Source organism: Microcebus murinus, chromosome 8 (genome assembly GCF_040939455.1).
Source record: "Microcebus murinus isolate Inina chromosome 8, M.murinus_Inina_mat1.0, whole genome shotgun sequence".
Taxonomy (NCBI): Eukaryota; Metazoa; Chordata; class Mammalia; order Primates; family Cheirogaleidae; genus Microcebus; species Microcebus murinus.
In genome coordinates this window covers 38,766,738-38,784,791 of record NC_134111.1, presented here as the reverse complement: position 1 = coordinate 38,784,791, position 18,054 = coordinate 38,766,738, and the positions used below count along the sequence as shown (strand labels likewise).

The following is an 18,054-nucleotide window of genomic DNA, read 5'->3' as shown; positions in this document are numbered from 1 at the left end:
GTTAAAAACAGCATGCTTATTGCTTTAAAACACTGGTCCCACCCTTAGGCTGGGCCAGCCTAAGACCCTCCTCAACAAGGACTATGGATAGCTTCTATGGATAGAGGAATCTCTCAGGGAGAGGCAGGGGGAGTGGAGAGAGAATCATGGTCCAAGCCAGGGTTCTGATGGAAAAATATTTTTTAAGATAGAAAAAGACTTCAGCATGGTCAAGGATGGAGTAAGGAAAGCCAAAGAATAGAATTAATAGACATCAGGGAGTAAGGAGGATGGCTTATAAATCACTTAGCATGAATTTTCTTCTGAATGTTACATCAATGTAGATGCTTTGGCATGCAAATTTGATTTTTGTTTAAAATGGGGAGAAAACCCGACATCAATAGGTTCCTGGATTAAATTTAGTATCAGATTTAATTTTTATAGTCAAGAACAATTAAATTGTCTGCTAGTATTTTCTGGATCATGAGAGCTATTCACACTGAAATGTCTAACATTTTGCTCATTGTCAAAAAAAGCCTTCAAGTGCTGACATGAAGGATTGTGCTTTATTTCAAATTGTGCACATCACTGCAGTAACAGAGGCTCATCACACATATGAGAGAAGACATACTGGAAGTAAGATTCATCTCTTCTTCTAGCTGATTTGACATAAGCAGTAGCATCCAACCTAAATATCAGTGAATGCCTGTTTTAATATTTCTTCAATCTTATTCATAGTTACAAAATCAGGACAATTTCATTCTTCTATTAACTGCCATTTATTAAACTAAGCATTATTTCAAAGAAAAGAACTAGTCATTGAAAAGTAATTTCTTTTTTAGATACCCCATTAAACTTAACAAAGGCATTTAAACACTTCTGATTATTGAAAAATTAAACGCGCCTAAATTATTTTATCCTATATATGGACCAAAAATTTAAATATAGCTCATGAAATGATTTCTAAAAGGTGCAGAGTGAAAATGCATTCTTCCTCAGCCCTTTTTCAGCTCCAAAAAGCTCTAAGCAGCTCAGTATAAAGGTGAAAATTAAAATGAATCAATGGAAAGATTTTGGTTAAAGGATATATAATTACAATTAGATTGGAGCAGTAAGTTCAAGAAATCTATTGTATAGCATGCTGACTATAGTTAATATCGCATTCTTAAAAATGCAAAGAGAGTGGTTAAGTGTTCTCACCACAAAAATGATAACTGTGAAATAATGCATGTGTTAATTAGCTAGATTTAACTATTCCACTATTTATACATATGTTGTACTTCAAAAGCTCACACTATATATAATACATGTAATTCTGTCAATTTAAAAACTCAAAAATAGGCCGGGTGCGGTGGCTCACGCCTGTAATCCTAGCTCTCTGGGAGGCCGAGGCGGGCGGATTGCTCAAGGTCAGGAGTTCAAAACCAGCCTGAGCAAGAGCGAGACCCCGTCTCTACTATAAATAGAAAGAAATTAATTGGCCAACTGATATATATATAAAAAATTAGCCGGGCATGGTGGCGCATGCCTGTAGTCCCAGCTACCCGGGAGGCTGAGGCAGAAGGATCACTCGAGCCCAGGAGTTTGAGGTTGCTGTGAGCTAGGCTGACGCCACGGCACTCACTCTAGCCTGGGCAACAAAGCGAGACTCTGTCTCAAAAAAAAAAAAATAAATAAAATGAATTTTTAAAAGTAGAATAAAAAACTATCTTCAGACTAATCACATCAGTTCTACTGTCTTTACCACCAAATTAAGTTAGACAGAGTAAGAGAAAGGACCTGCACACTTATTATGACCTATACTTTTCCCATGAGGAGGACCAATCGCCTAATTTTTTAAAAGCAGTAAAACTAAGACTATAGGCTGTGGCAGAGATTTCTGTCTTATGGTAAATGTTACAAGCATGAAATATTAAAATATATCCATTTAAAGTAATTCAAATTGTATCTTAGCATATTTTGTGTTTTAAAGCTAGTTTATGGAAATTTTAAAATCAGACAAAATTTTTGTAACTTATAGGGTCAACATTAAAGGAGAAAAAAATTAAGCAAGGGGGAAGACTCTGCTTTAATCTTCCTGTGGTTATGAAGCAAGATAATATCCTACATACTGAATAAATCATATTTTTTATGTGGATTATCTTACTCTGCATGGCAAAATTTCTATGGGTACAGGCAGTTTTTCATTTTTATTTCTGAATTAAAACTACAAATCAAAAGATGTTCAGAACAATTGTTTTCCTTCTTTCATCCCCAGATTCACAGACCTTTTATACCTTTGCTGCCCCTAAAGGTTTGAGCATGTAGGCAAAGTGAAGGAAAGCAAAAGACTCTGGAAGACTTGAAGTTGCTACATAAATGAAGACAATCAAGTCTTTCTGTAATCAGTAATGACATTTCTGGGATCTCTGAGGCTTACTTGCTATTATAATATATCACTTCTAAGATATTATAACACCAAGGGCATTAGAAACAAAGGGACTAGGCCATGTTCATTTCCGCATCCCTCTCCAAACCTGGTGCTGGGCCTCAGAAATCAATGGCTATTAACTAGAATTCACTGAATTCCACTGAAAGGATCAAAAGATACGCCAGACATTTTTTTAAAAACCTCGATGAGATTTTAAGTAAAGGTAAGAATAATATCACACATTCTTATACATCAAATGGTTTCTCCATAATTCATTAATCAAATGCAACTTGCTTAATAATAAGAAATATATATAGTTGGTCTCTGCCCCCAGTTCCTAGTATATCTTCTAAAAACTCTTGTAACTTTGTGAGTGACAGAGGTGATAGGCCCATCTTTTGTTACAATATTTGTTAAGTCCCTGGCTCCTGACGCAGGAACTTCTAAGACCCTTGGAATCTCCCACAGGGATGAGTGTCTTTTTGACATAGTTAGTGTCAGAATTGAACTGTAGGACATTCAACTGGTGTCTGGAGAGTTGGAGATGCCTAATGTGAGGGAAAACCCCACATATTTGGTATCAAAAGTGATGTATTTAAAAACAAGATTTACCCCTTTTACTGCTAAATAACCAGTTTGTTTCAGTATGGAGGATTGAACCAGAAATTGAACTTCCAGTGTATTTCAGTATCCTTTAAGAGTTACCAACTTTTTTTAGCCCTCACTGAAACTCTATCAATTATAACTTCTTTGTGAAAGGTAACATAACATCTATTTCAGTTATTAAATGTTAATATAAGTGTTTTAGAACCATAAAGCCATGTTATTTTGCTTAGTTAAGCATCTACAATGTTATTATTTTACTTATAACTAGCCCCAGGTACCCTCTATATGAGTCCCAATGGAACTTTCCACAATGACAACGATGCTCTATATCTACCTATTACTATAGCCACTTGTCATATGCGGCTATTCACCTTTTAAAATCTAGCTAGTATGAATAAGCAACTGAATTTATTTAAATAGCCCACAAGGCCACTGGTTACCATATTGAACATCATAACTCTGGAGCTTCAGAAACATACAATCTTTTCATTGTTAAAACTTCAAGAAATACAATTTTGTTTTCTCAGCCACAGTTTTTACTCTTTTCAATATAGGATAGTTCTATATAAAAATAAAAGACAACTTATAGAAGCAAAACCCACCTTAACACAGCTTATTTGACATATGAAGTCTCCAAAAAATCTGAATGATATATACCAAAGACTGACACATAATAAGTGCTTAGCAAAAAAATACCGAGTGGAACACACAGGGGAAAGCACCTTTTTGAGTACATCTCAGTATGCCTGAAATGAGTGTTGACCTTGTGCTCTAACATCACCAACAGATACAATCTCTACTTCTTGAGTGACCACAACATGAAACATGTCAATTGAGATAGACAATGTACAAGGCAAAGACCCTTCCCTCAAGAAAGAAATCTACTTGAAGGAAATAGACAAAAGTTAACCATAAAAATTTTCAAATCCAAAGCCACCATGGTAAGTTTATCATTAAAAACCAGAGAACAAATAAAAACATTTGGAAAGGAGAGATCACTGTTGGCCAGAGTGGTCTGAGAAGGACACACACAGAAGGAAGGATTTGAACTAGGTCTTGAAGGGACGACAAAGATTTGGACAGCATTGGGGGAGGCAGGCAATAGTGAGTACAGACTCAGACTAGTCCTGCTGATGTGGAAGGCTCAGGAAGGAAGGAGAGTAACCAGGGTTTGACTGTGAAGGGCCTTAAATGGTAGGTGGGTAAGGAGTCTGAATGTGATCCCATAGAGTAAACAATGGGGAGTCACTGAAGGTTAAAGGAGAGAGGAACAACTAAAGTTGTAAACAAAGCATTTAGTTATTCATTCACTCAAAGCAAGCATCTGGTGCTTACTATAAGCCAGGAATATTGCTAGATGAGAGAATTACAATGACGGCGGTGACACAGTTGTAACCTGGGCAGGGCTCTCACAACATAGCCAGGAAACAGACACAGAAACAACTCACAATGTGACAAGTGCGACAAGCACAGGCGGGAAGGTTTAAATTTGGAGTAGGTAGAGAGAAGGGCCAGAGAAGGCTTCACTAAGGAGCAATCATTGAGTTAGACCTTAAAGAAAAAAAAACAAGGGCTCAACATGTCATCAAGGACATACTAAGTACCTACAGAAAAGCATTCGGGAAATACACAACTTATTGGAAAGATCATATTTCTGTGAAATTAAAGGGCACTGAGGTTATATCATTCAAATATAGAAAAAAGATGGGCCAGGCACGGTAGCTCACGCCTGCAATCCTAACACTGTGGGAGACCGAGGCAGGAGGATCGTCTGAGCTCAGGAGTTTGAGACCAGCCTGAGCAAGAGAAAGACCCCATCTCTATTTTAAAAATAGAAAGAAATCAGCTGGACAACTAAAAAAATGTGTGTGTGTGTGTGTGTGTGTGTGTGTGTGTGTGTGTGTGTAAATTAGCCAGGTATGGTGGCACATGCCTGTAGTCCCAGCTACTCGGGAGGCTGAGGCAGGAAGACTGCTTGAGCTCAGTAGTCCGAGACCAGCATGAGCAAGAGCGAGACCTCATCTCTATTATAAATAGAAAGAAATTAGCCAAACAACTAAAAGTAGAAAAAATTAGCCAGGTATGGTGGCGCGTGGCTATGGTCCCAGCTACCCGGGACCAGCAGGAGGATCGCTGGAGCCCAGGAGTTTGAGGTTGCTGTGAGTTAGGCTGATGCCATGGCATTCTAGCCCAGGCAAGAGAGTGACACCCTGTCTCAAAAAAGAAAAAGAATCAAATCCTTAAAAGCACCATATTAAAAACAATGTTATTCTACACCTATATTTCAGGATTAATTGTAGAGGCAGCATTTATCTTCTCAGCTATGATTTCAGATGACTGAAGTATCGATAATAAAAATATTAGAATGAGCGTAAGTAATACAGAACAAAGTATAAAACTAGTTAAATAATCTGAAGACATTTTAAACTATGAAAATAAGCATGTTTGACATTCAAGGTAGAAAAGACATTAATAGAAACTAATCAAATTATCAATCATGAAGACTTTATTTAGACCAGTTTCAATTTCAACAATTTTCTCTGGCAAAAGGATATGCCAAATAATCATACAAAATAGGGGTGGGGTGGGGGATATGTGAGAAAATCACTTTCAAAAGTCAATTCAGAAATGTCTTTTCTTCTAGGAAAGAAAGAAGAGTCCTCGTCTTCAGAAATATCAGATACGTTTCTTGGCTTCAACCTGACAAATGGATTATTCCAATCACATAGGAAGATACTGTCTTCATTTTACACCCCCACTTTGGCTGTTAGCATGGTGCACAATAAACTTTTTGCAATATTACCTATGATCATATATAGGTGAAATTCTAAAAGAGCCAACATTAATGACAATTTAAAATCTAGTAGTGTTACAGGAAATTAAATATACCTGCTATCTAAAACAAAACAAAATATAACAGAACCAAAGAAATTCTGAAGTTAAGCCACATAGTAACTTCATGAATTCTACTAAAAATCAATGATGGGGTTTTGCTAAAAATAAGGCAAACTTGTAGGAAGCAGTATTTGTAAAGTAGTAACAAAAGATAAAAGACTTGATAAAACAGATACGTTTTTGTAATTTATCAAAGCTATAAATAAATCTAACTATAAATCTAACTTTTAAAAACTTTTAACTCACCTACACTTCAATAATAATGGCCAAATTACCAAGGTATCATGTAATTCAGTACATAATTTAGAAAGAAAGCTTTAGAAATCATAATTTAAGGCAGAAATTGCATTCCTGGGGTTTTTATCCAGTGAAATGTAAACTTACAGTAACACAAAAACCTGTACATACATTATCAATAGCAGCTCTATCTGTAATAGCTATGTTAGAAATAACAGGTGAGTGGCTAAATAAACTGTGGTACATTCACATTATGGAATGCTACTCAGTAATAAAACAGAACAGACTATTGACACATGTAGCAACCTGGGATACAGAATAATGCTAAGGGGGAAAAAAATCCAAAATTACATTCTGTGTGATTCTATTTATATTACATTTTTAAAATGACAAAATTATAGAAACAAATGACAATTAATGGTTGCGAGGGATTTAGGGTGGATGAGGGTAGGAGAGATGTGGGAGCACGGCTGTAAAAGAGCAACATGAGAGATATTTGTGGTGCTAGATAGAAATGTTATGTACCTTGATCGTAGCAATGTCGATATTGTGATTGTGATTGTTCTACAGTTTTGCGAGGTGTTACCACTGGGGAAAATTTGGTAAAGGGTAATGCAAGATCTATCTGTACTATTTCTTATAGCTGCATGTGAATTCACAATTATTTCACATAAAAATTTAAAGACTATAATTTACTCAAATTTTATCACAGTGATTACCTGAGGTTGGGGAAGGGACTAGAAAATGTGTAAGAATATTTCTATTTACAGTATAAAACCAAACAAAGGTTTAACTGTACGTATTAGGTCAAAATATGCCTCAAAATTTCCTGTTTTATTACTCTTAACATTTATGTAATTTTGGCTGGGTGCAGTGGCTCATGCCTTTAATCCTGGCACTCAGGGAGGCTAAGGCAGGAGGACTGCTGGAGCTCAAGGATTCAAGACCAGCCTGAGCAAGAGGGAGACCCTATCTCTACTAAAAACAGAAAAAATTAGCCTGGCGGGGTAGTGCTCCCAGCTACTGGGGAGGCTGAAGTAGGAGGATTGCTTGAGCCCAAGAGTATGAGGTTGCTGTGAGCTAGACTGATGCCATAGCACTCTAGCCTGGGTGACAGAGAGACTCTGTCCCCCCACAAAAAAATTATGTAATTTTATAGTATTATACTAATGATGCTCTTAGCATTTAAGTAACATTTCTCCTTTGAAAAACTTCATGTGCTTTAAATTACATCTACTTTTGTCTTCAACTCTTCAGCTGAGTATACAAAGGGTATACTAATTCCCAAGAGGAAAGGAGATAGAAAGTTTGCTCAATGTCACACTTTCAAAGCCTGGTCAAGTGGCCGGGCGCGGTGGCTCACGCCTGTAATCCTAGCACTCTGGGAGGCCGAGGCGGGCGGATTGCTCAAGGTCAGGAGTTCAAAACCAGCCTGAGCGAGACCCCGTCTCTACCATAAAAATAGAAAGAAATTAATTGGCCAACTAATATATATAATATAAAATCAGCCGGGCATGGTGGCTCGTGCCTGTAGTCCCAGCTACTCGGGAGGCTGAGGCAGGAGGATTGCTTGAGCCCAGGAGTCTGAGGTTGCTGTGAGCGAGGCTGACGCCACGGCACTCACTCTAGCCTGGGCAAGAAAGCGAGACTCTGTCTCAAAAAAAAAAAAAAAAAAAAAAAAAAAAAAGCCTGGTCAAGTTAGTCTTGGTGCTTGATGGCTGCTTATTAATAATTTGAGAAAGAACATTATGAATCTCACTTCATTATGGTTATAATCCAGGCAATATAGTTTAAAATAAATATGAATCAATCTGTTTTAAATCTTCTAATTAATGTCTTTCCTAAGGAATTTGATATAATTAATTCAAGTTGTATTACAAACGCAATTTTTTTAAAAGGCAAAATGAGGTTTTTTTCATTGAAACAAGCATGGTAAATGGTATTGAGGGCCTCAGACCAGTTTACAAAAGGACATAGGATGGGTATAAGTAGAGAAAAGATTATCCAAGAGTAGTATGTGAAGTCGCTGCAAAACTGAAATTCAAAACTCATTCATTCATTTAAGATATCTAGAATCACTATGGGTCAAGATTAAGCCATGCAGAAAGACAAAGTCCCTGCTGTTGAGTAGCTTAGAGGAGAAGGAGAACCATTTTCCCATGAAACTGATATACTTCTGTTACACCGTAGGACAGAAGATTAATGGATTAATGTTGCTTCTATGGAAAATTGTATTCAGAGTTCCGAACAACATTTTGGAAGACTGACACTTGCCAATATACTATCTGAAGATTTCAGACTGACACTTTTCATCTCTTGACAATCTGAGTTGGAACTTTAAAAGCTGAGTTGTTTATCACAGGTCTCAAAATAATAGCAATTCTTGTGAAAGTCCAGTTGGATTTTTCTGATTCCTAATTTGGTGCTTTTCTTTTTTAAACTGACTTTGCTGCCTGTGCAGTCACTGACAAATTGACAATAAGTGAAAAATTCCCACCAGTGCATCAGTCTGAGGTTCAAGGTAAGATTCAATGAGTCCATTTATTCTAGCAGATGTCAGAAGAGATTTTCATAACCATGGGAAGGAATATTTTCAATAATAAGTTTGGACTTATAAAGGCACAAAAATTACATAATAAAAGAAAAGCACAAAACACAATAAACTAAAGTACTGCTGGGTGAAAATAAAAGAACTTACTAAAATAGCAAGTGGTAAGGCATAAATTATGGTTCCTCATAAGTAATATATTTTTATTATGATTATTTCACATAGGCTATATGGGAAAGTGCTTCAAGAAACAAAACCAATATGATCAAAGTTCATGATTAAAACCTGTTTTGAAATTACTCTCTTATCTTTGGTAGTGAGCATCTTTTCAGATGCAGGCTTTTTCAAAGAAAGCCAATGACCGTGATTAATCCATCTATCTAGTTTTACGTAATTCGTCAAGTAACAAGCATATAGGCAAGCAGTAGTATAAGCTAAAACCTAGTCATTTTACAGCTCATCCTTAATACTTATAGAATAATTTTATGTTTATTTAGATACCAAGATTTTTAGGACAATCTTCTCCAGCTCACGTGTCTTATCTTTCCCGACCAGATTGTAAAATTTATCACGGATTTCTTAAAGATGGAGACTCCCATTACTAAATTCAACACAGGCTTTAAAAGTCCCTGGGGGAAGTCATCTTTTTGGCCATGAGTCCTAGCACAGAGTCTGATATAAAGCAGTGGACTAATGAAAGTTGGCTGAAATGAACTAAAATTAATCATTTCACATAAGAAATTTTCGTTATCTTTTTAAGTAAGTAGTATCCAAAATAGAACACAATACTTCACACGGAGTAGGGCTCCAACAAATACCTAAAGCACAAATTGTCTACAGTTCCTTCACTTGCACCCCTGGTGGTACTCTGGAACAAGAAGTTACCTCTAACTTGATCCATCAGTCCTTGTTTCCCACTCAGTCCAGGGTACATGATCACTTTACTGCAAAGCGGTTATTACTGGTTCTACATGAGCATTTTTTTTTTTTTTGAGACAGAGTCTCTCTTTGTTGCCCAGCCTAGAATGAGTGCCATGGCATCAGCCTAGCTCACAGAAACCTCAAACTTCTGGGCTCAAGCAATCCTGCTGCCTCAGCCTCCCGAGTAGCTGGGACTACAGGCATGCGCCACCATGCCCGGCTAATTTTTTCTATATATATATATATTAGTTGGCCAATTAATTTCTTTCTATTTATAGTAGAGATTGGGTCTCGCTCTTGCTCAGGCTGGTTTCGAACTCCTGACCTCAAGCAATCCGCCAGCCTCGGCCTCCCAGAGTGGTAGGATGATAGGCACCCGGCCTTTACATGAGCATTTATGATTCTTGTGAAAGTATGGAAACTGAAGAGTCTGTTCAAGTGTTTATGCTGATCGGGACACTGACAATTCATTTAATATTCCATACATTAGTAGTATAATAGATTCTACCCTTTGAAAATAATGTACTTATTACATTAGCAAAGGGAAACAGTGAACCTCAATATTTTTAAACTACTGTTTTATGGATATATACAAATTACAGTTCTATAGGGATTTTTTTCTCTCCTTTTTGGGGGAGAGCAGGATTTAAGAGAAACTCTCTTTAATATTTTTTAAAAGACACAAATCCAAGTAAAAAAAATCATTCTGTTGGGCTGGGTGTGGTCACTCATATCTGTAATCCCAGCTACTTGGGAGGTTGAGGCAAGAGGATTGTGTGAGCCCAGGAGTTCAAGGCTGCAGTGATCTATGATCACTACATTCCAGCCTGAATGACAGAGAACCTGTCTCTTAAAAAAAAATCATCCTGTTGAAATCCACCATAATTTCTGAACACTGGTAGATTGTCTCTATGTAAAAATGTTAGAGTTGAATAAAAAGTACCTATATTCTATAATGAGATATGGATCAGTTAATTGCTATGAACATTTTTTTTTTTTTTTGATACAAGAGTCTTGCTCTGTTGCCCTGGCTAGAGTGCTGTGGCATCAGCCTAGCTCACAGCAACCTCAAACTCCTGGGCTCAAGAAATCCTTCTGCCTCAGCCTTCCAGGTAGCTAGGACTACAGGCATGTGCCATCATGCTCAGCTAATTTTTTTCTCTATATGTTTTTAGATGTCCAGCTAATTTCTTTCTATTTTTTTTTTCCAGTAGAGATGGGGTCTCGAATTCCTGAGCTCAAACTATCTGATCCGCCTGCCTCAGCCTCCCAGAGTGCTAGGATTACAGGCATGAGCCACCACGCCCAGCCAACATAAAGTATTTATACAAAATATGTTTTCAGAGGAAAAACTATCAGTTGTTTAATTTGTTTGAGGAAAAATCAAGTCATTTGACCAAATAAGAAGTGGGTCTTCCTCATTTTAACAAGACAAATCCCTTCTAACTACCAGCCTAAACCCCCTTCTGCTTTATCCAACTTCTGGAAAATGTAGCCTCAACCAGAGGTGAAGCCACCAGTGTGCACAGGGGACTGGTTGCTAACAAATGAGCCCCAGAGAGGGCAGGGTTGTGACAAACTGTGAGATGTGCAGTATCATGAGAGCTCAGTGCTCAGCTCCTGCTAGCTGCTGCCTTGAGGAGACCCAAGGATACTCACTCCTTGAATACATCACACCACTATCACACAACAGATAAGGAGCCACTGACTCCGCCAGGAAGGGGGGGTCACGTGTATGGCTGCAACACTTGTATTTTCAGGAGCTGAGAATTTCTGGTACAAAACTTTAATTATCTCTCCTTATCCCAGAGGGCAAATTGTAATAAATCCTTGAGAAGACAGTATTTTCTTGCTGAGGAAAAAATGTAACTGCTTGATGTTCTAAGAGTTGTGAAATATAAGTACTGGAAGGACTCTAGAGAGCCTCTAGTCCAATTCCCTCATTTTATAGATTAAGAAAATTAAAGCCCAGAGGAGTTAAATGACTTGCTCATGGGACACACACCCGCCTTGTGACAAAGCCAGGACTAGAACTAGAGCCTCTTGGTATCTATTCAACCACTGTTGGTTTACATCAACTATCTTCCAAACCTCCTCCTCCTTTTCTAGTCTTTCCTCACTTCGGCAGTTTCCTGCCAAGTTCAAATATTCTTTTTTCTTTTTTTTTTTTGAGACAGAGTATTGTTCTGTTGTCTTGGTGGCATCATCATAGCTCACCGAAACCTCAAACTCCTGAGCTCAAGTGATCCTTCTGCCTCAGCCTCTCAAGTAGGTGGGACTCAAGGTGCGTGCCCTGACACCTGGCTAATTTTTCTGTTTTTAGTAGTGATGGGGTCACCCTCTTGTTCAAACTGGTCTTGAACTCCTGAGGTCAAGCAATCCTCCCACCTCAGCCTCCCAGAGTGCTAGGATTACAGGCATAAGCCACGTTGTCCAGGCTAAATATCCTTTTTTTTTTTAGTGTGATTAATTTCAGACAGAAAAGGCAGCTTAAAGAGTTAATTTACAAGCTGTATTTTTGGGCAAATGATGTTAAATGAGTAACACTTTCTAAATGTATTGACTACCAAAGACATTGGATAAAATGACTACTGTAGAGTTATAAATGCAATAGTTGTACACATATTGAGAAGGTACATTTTGCAAATGTTTCTGTCTCCTACAATGTAATAATACCAGTCTTCACCTTCTAAATATAACACTTTATTAAGGTGTGTTTACCCAAATCTCCTACACTTGTTATTTAGTAATGTTTAATGTCTAAGTATTTTCTACCACAAGAAGCTACTACTTCCCTATTTTAAAAGCCCCTTAATTATTTTGCTGGATTCTCTTCCTTACAATGTTTTGCAAACTCTTGTTTTTCTTCAGTAGTTTACTTCTTCCCTGAAATATCCTGTTTAAATCCATAATCATTTTGACTAATCCCACAGAAAGCAAGCCAATAATTTGCCTGGGATATAGCAGATGCTGCAGAAAGCAACATAAAGCACTACAATTTAAGTCATTCTTACAAGTATTAAGTGTTGGCCCTCAGCCAGGTCCTGCTGTACATGCTTTACATGTATGAACTCACATTTAATCCTCACAACTATATGATGTGGGTTCTTTCATTATTCCATTTTACAGATGAACAAAATGAGATGTAAAGAGATGATATGACTTTCTAAGTTATGCAGCTAGCAAGTTGCAGTGCCAGAACTGAACCTTGACAGTAAGGCTGCCAATCATGACATCTCAATACCTTAGGACACTTCTCATGAGCCTCACTCAGTGTGAAGGTGGAACTTCAAGGACATTCCCTGGGCTAAGCTACCATAATTAATTTTGGACTGGGGTGGAGGTAGACAATAAGACCTTGAAAACATGTGAAAACATACCACCTAGCTAGCGTTTCAAAAGTTCTGGGCCAGGCCCCACAAGGCTGCATAATAAATACCCTGATAGCTCCACTTCCAATATGTGTTTTACCTAACTTTCATATATAATATCACTTTTATGACAAAACTCATACCTATTCTAAATTCAACCTACAACACTAGCCACCAGTGTCTATATTTTATGTAAGTGGCCTCAGGCCACTGAAAAGGGACTTTCTCTGCCTCTTCAAGCAAATGGATGTGATGATGATGGTGTCGTGGGGGAGGGAGAGTGAGGGGACCAGATTAGTGAAGAATGGGATATTGGTAGATCACTAAATTTTTGTTTAATACAGAGAATATCTGTAGAAGTCAAACACACCTCAGATGTTAAAGAAAGAGGGTTATTGGTTCCCCTGACCCCCTCCTCTCCACTCTTCATTGTGAGTTCTGGACTTTGTGAGGCCTATATTATTCAATATTTGCCCACAGGGATTGGCACCCACCCAATCATCAGACATTATTTGGTTCATAAAAAATGTTTCACAATGACATGACTTAAAATAATTCAGACACTTCCATATTTTAATTTATACATTTTATAGCAATAAAATTTCACAATCTAATCTCTAATGATATTTTATCAGCTGCCATGAATCATTATATGTGAGTCATAATAAACTATAATGTTACCAAGGCTATGAATAAGATGATCAGCGATGTAACCAACATTTATTGGTGTATCAAATAAAAGTAAATCTAAAATATGAAAAGAAAAAACTTAGGCCAATGACAAATGGAATGTCTACAACATTTCTATGTTTAAGTGAAGAGCACCATCATCTCCAATTGGAGTAACATCTCCAATTTAGAAATGGAAACACAGCATCGCCAAAATGAAGATAATTTCACTGAATTAGTAAAATGACAATGTGAGAAACACCTGAATGTTGTACAACTTCTTGACTGAAACCAGCCAACTACATGAATTATTGCTCTTGGCAGCTTAGGGCCTGATTCTCTTACCCTGAAAGAATCCTATTATTTCTTACCAATGCGCATCAAACTGACCTGCTGACTGCTACCATCACTTCCTAGCAGTATATAAAGCCTTACATCCATGTATCTTAAAAGTTTTCCTTCCCTTCTCTCTCTGTTTGTAGCTATTTGTAGTTACAGTCTGGCTGTGAAATATATATCTAATTCTCCAAATATACCTAGACCACTGGTGTTATGTTTCAGATTCTTCTTCCCCCTTCAGCACAGGAAGGGCACTACAGAACCATTTAACACATTGAAGGAGTAATTTTTCCTAGTACACTGAAGGCATGAAGGCAACTTCCCAAAGTGACATACAATTCCATGGATTTTTATGTCCCAGAATAACCCTATAATAATCTCTACTTTATCTTTCAATTAAGAATGAAGATATGACGACCATTTCAGCATTAAGCTAGGGAGTTACCTCTTGATTACCTTGATTTAAATGCCTGGGGAGGGAGACAACAGATTACAGAACATTCTCAAAATATCTTAATATTTCAAAGGAATCAGGTAAGGGACTAGACTTACCAGATGGTTGGCATCACCCAGGGTATTAAAATTCTTTATTTAAATCAATCCCTGGTTAACAGCATGGAAATTATTCAGTTAAAGAGTTGGCAACAATTGGATTTTTAAAAATTTAGTGAATTTCAATTTTTATGTTAAATTTACTTGCTTATTTGTACAGACCAGAAAAGAAAGAAAACTGCAATTCTGATTTAATGTAGACATAATCCAAATACTCAAGGTCATACAATTGCTAAAGTTTTTTTTATTAAACTGAATTTAGTAGTAGTTTCCTTTAATTCATGTTATGTCAGAACTATTCACAGAATTAGATTTGGTTTATTCAGCTTGCAAATGCAGCAATAACGCATATGATTTTTTTTCCTGGTTAAATACCAGCTGCCTTTACTTTCTTCTTCCCTTCTCTTATACTGTCTACCACTACCTCTGCTCCCCTATCTCCCTCTAAACACAGTATAGGTAAAAATTAAGATAATTGGATAGTTTCCCCAACTTAGACTCTTCAGTGTAATAGGTAAGACACCAAATGCAGCAACCTCTCCTTACATAATAGTAGGGGGTGGGGAATGAGCGTATTTGGTCAAAACACAGTTTATGTTATTTTCAACTGCAAAGAATCACCAGTTAAAAAATTTCCTCTCTTTAAATATCTATAACAAATAATGTATCTCTAATCGAAAGCCTACCTTTACTTGTTACAGGCAAAACTATTTGCACAGCGAATCATGTGTATAATATCTATATATTTGAACAAGATTTCCAATTTCTAATGCAGCAGAGAAAGAAAATTTGCTTTTATCTTCTAATCCTGACAGCAAATCAAATAAGCACAGGTTAAACTGCTGTAATATGATATTGTTACATAATAAAAGTTTCCCATTGGCACTTACAAGCACCTCCCCCAATATCCTCCACTGTGTTACTGTATATAAATTAAACCTCTAAGTTATGAGATTCATTGATTATTGGACATACTTGAAAAACAACCTGGCAAAGATACAACCTTTATGAGTGCAGAGTATTTTTCCCCCATTCCTTGGGGTCCTAATGGCTCTCATCTTATACTTTTCAGTGCCCTTGATCCACACAAAGTAGGTGTTGGAAGACAGCTGATTGGCTGGACAGCTGACTTATTATTTTACTGAACCTGATACAAAATAACCAGGTGCAGAGAGGCTAATTGTAAATGCAACCTCAGAAGCAAACTGTGTCAAATAAAAGCACACATAGTATATACTTCAACATCCAGAAACACTTATTTCAAACATTGGTTGTTCTCATTTTCATGTTGCCATTTTCCATAACTGTTTCACAGGCACCAGAAATGAAGATACTTCTACAGCAATAAGAGTACATTCAAAAAGAGAAGCATTCTTCTACTTTCCCTTTTTTAATAAAAAGAATCTAAGCCCAATTCTTGAGAAGCATCTTCTGTCAAAATTTTGCTTTTCTGTTAAGAAAAATAAAATTTGACCAAAAAATGCATACTAACCATTACTGATGTGATGCATACCATTCTTTAAAAGTTGTAGGACTGCATTTATGTTTTCTTCAGCCAAACTCAGTAACAAAGAGAAAGAACTGCGACCTCCACTAGTAAATTACGTCTTCAAATATACATGATTGTGGTGTCCCTGTTACTTCCAGTGGTAACTGACACGCCCCGAATTTAACTGTACCAGACAGTTCTATCTGTCCCATCGCTGACCAAACAGTGCTTCTCTGTTTCCATTCATTATGTATTATACGAGGTCTAAACAGCCCAGTATGACGAGGAAAAAAATTACACTTCATATGACAGCAAAGTGATGCATTCAAGATCTCTCTCACAGTACATTCCCGTCCATGAGCACTAACAGGCGTATTTTTTAATATACAGAACTAAAATGTGTTGGCTGCAAGCTCGTTACTCTAAGAACCTTCGGGGCCCCGGTTCCTGCAGGTTTTCAGAAAACCCTAGTACAAACCAGGCACTATCCAAAACCTTGCAAACCAAACTTGCAAAGAGCCTTGTGCAACGATCAGTAACCTTGGCTACACTGTCATCGGCCCCAAATTCACGATCCTGACGACCAATGCAGCAAAAAACCCAGACGAAAGGCTAGCTGGAAGAAGAACTACCGCGCTTCTCCCCCACCGCCCTCTCTGCCGCATGGAAAGAAGGGATGGGAGGAGAGGAGTGGAACGAGGCTCACCAGCTCCGAAGATGCTTCGGTGACCTCTGGCTGCACCGCGAGAGGCTGGGCCGGGAAGGCGCTAGTGCAGCCGCGGCGGGCTGTGTGGACTCTGCCCCTGGTGCATTCCTCGCATTCCTGCACAATCTGTCGCCAGCCCAGGAGCTGGCAGCGCGCGTCCCCCGCTGGACACACACACCTGACTACCGCCGCGCCCCGAGCTGGCCACGGCCGCCGCGGCGCCTCCGCTACCCGCGCTCGCGGTTTGTCGCACTCGGCCAACACGCAGCCAAATCCCAGCCCCGCCGCTCACCCCCTCGCTTCCCCGGCAGGGGTAAAGGGGAGAGGGCCGGGCAGCCTCAGCGGCGGGCAGGGACACTCGATCCGCCAGGGGGGTGCTGCAGCTCCGCTTCAACTCCTAGCAGGCAGAGGAGGAAGCGGCCGCGCAGGAGGGCAGCCGGGAGGCTCGGGACCGGGAGGGGTGGAGCGTGAGGATTCGCGGCTAGGAGAGAGGGGTGCACCGGCCGGAGGGGGGTGCGCAGGACCGGCAGGAGTGCAGGACCCGGGCGGCCAATGCGAGACGGCGCGGGCTGCAGGGGCGCCGCGGGAGGAAGAAAAGAGGACCAGCATGCAGGACCTGGCGCTGGCAGGACGGACAGACGGCCCCGAGGGCTGGGGAAGGCGGGCGCCCCGGGGGTTGGCGGCGCGGGGCGGCGTGCCAGGCGGGCGGGAGCGGGGCAGCAGCGCGGCAGACGGCCGGGGAGCTCGGCGCGCCGCTCGGCTTCAGGGCTGGGGGCTCCGGTTGGACCCGGAGAGCCCAGCGCGGGGAGGGGTCGCGCGCGGCGCGTGCGGGAGACCTGGGAAGAGTAATCGCCGGGAAAAGCAAATGGAGGGTGAAACTTGTGCGCCTGCCGGGGGGAGGGGAGCAGGCAGGCGAGTGCGGGCAGGAACACGAGGCAGGGCAGGAAAGCCGAGGCGGCCGCCAGGCGCTGGGGACGGGGTAACCGGAGGGGAGCGTCCGCCCCCCGGCGGGCAGGTCCCGGGCCGGCGCGTGGGGGCGAGGGCAGGGTCTCGCAGGCGGGAGTCTCCGCGCCCGCCCGCCCGCCCGCCCGCGAGCCCACACACTTACTTTGCAGCTTCGGCAGCGGCCGTCGTCGCTCCGGGGCTCAGGGACATAGGCGCCGAAGGGTCGCCGCTGCGGCACCCGGAAAAATTAAAAAAGTGCCGCGGCCGAGCGGCTGCCCGCCCCTCCCTCCCCCACCCGCCCCCTCCCCCGGAGCTGCTCTCCCACCACCCCCGGCGGCGGCGGCGGCCCGCTCGCCCCTCTACCCCTTGCCCATGGTGCCGCCTCCG

At 40.1% G+C, this 18,054-nt stretch overlaps 1 protein-coding gene across 5 annotated transcripts in view; it reads right to left on the bottom strand.

The window, feature by feature from the left end:
- PKP4 (plakophilin 4) overlaps positions 1-17,971 on the bottom strand; it is a 222,912-nt gene extending 204,941 nt beyond the window's left edge. The window contains exon 1 of one of the 5 annotated variants that reach the window (XM_076005559.1): positions 17,831-17,971. Coding sequence is in view for 3 of the 5 variants with exons in the window: in XM_076005558.1 (XP_075861673.1) it covers positions 16,020-16,038 (19 nt within the window). In the remaining 2 variants the exon portion in view is untranslated. Of the gene's footprint in view, positions 1-16,019; positions 16,661-16,722; positions 17,109-17,830 lie in introns of those variants that run through there. The other 4 variants (XM_076005560.1, XM_076005558.1, XM_076005557.1 and 1 more) reach the window with 4 other exon arrangements.
- Positions 17,972-18,054: the final 83 nt, after the last annotated feature.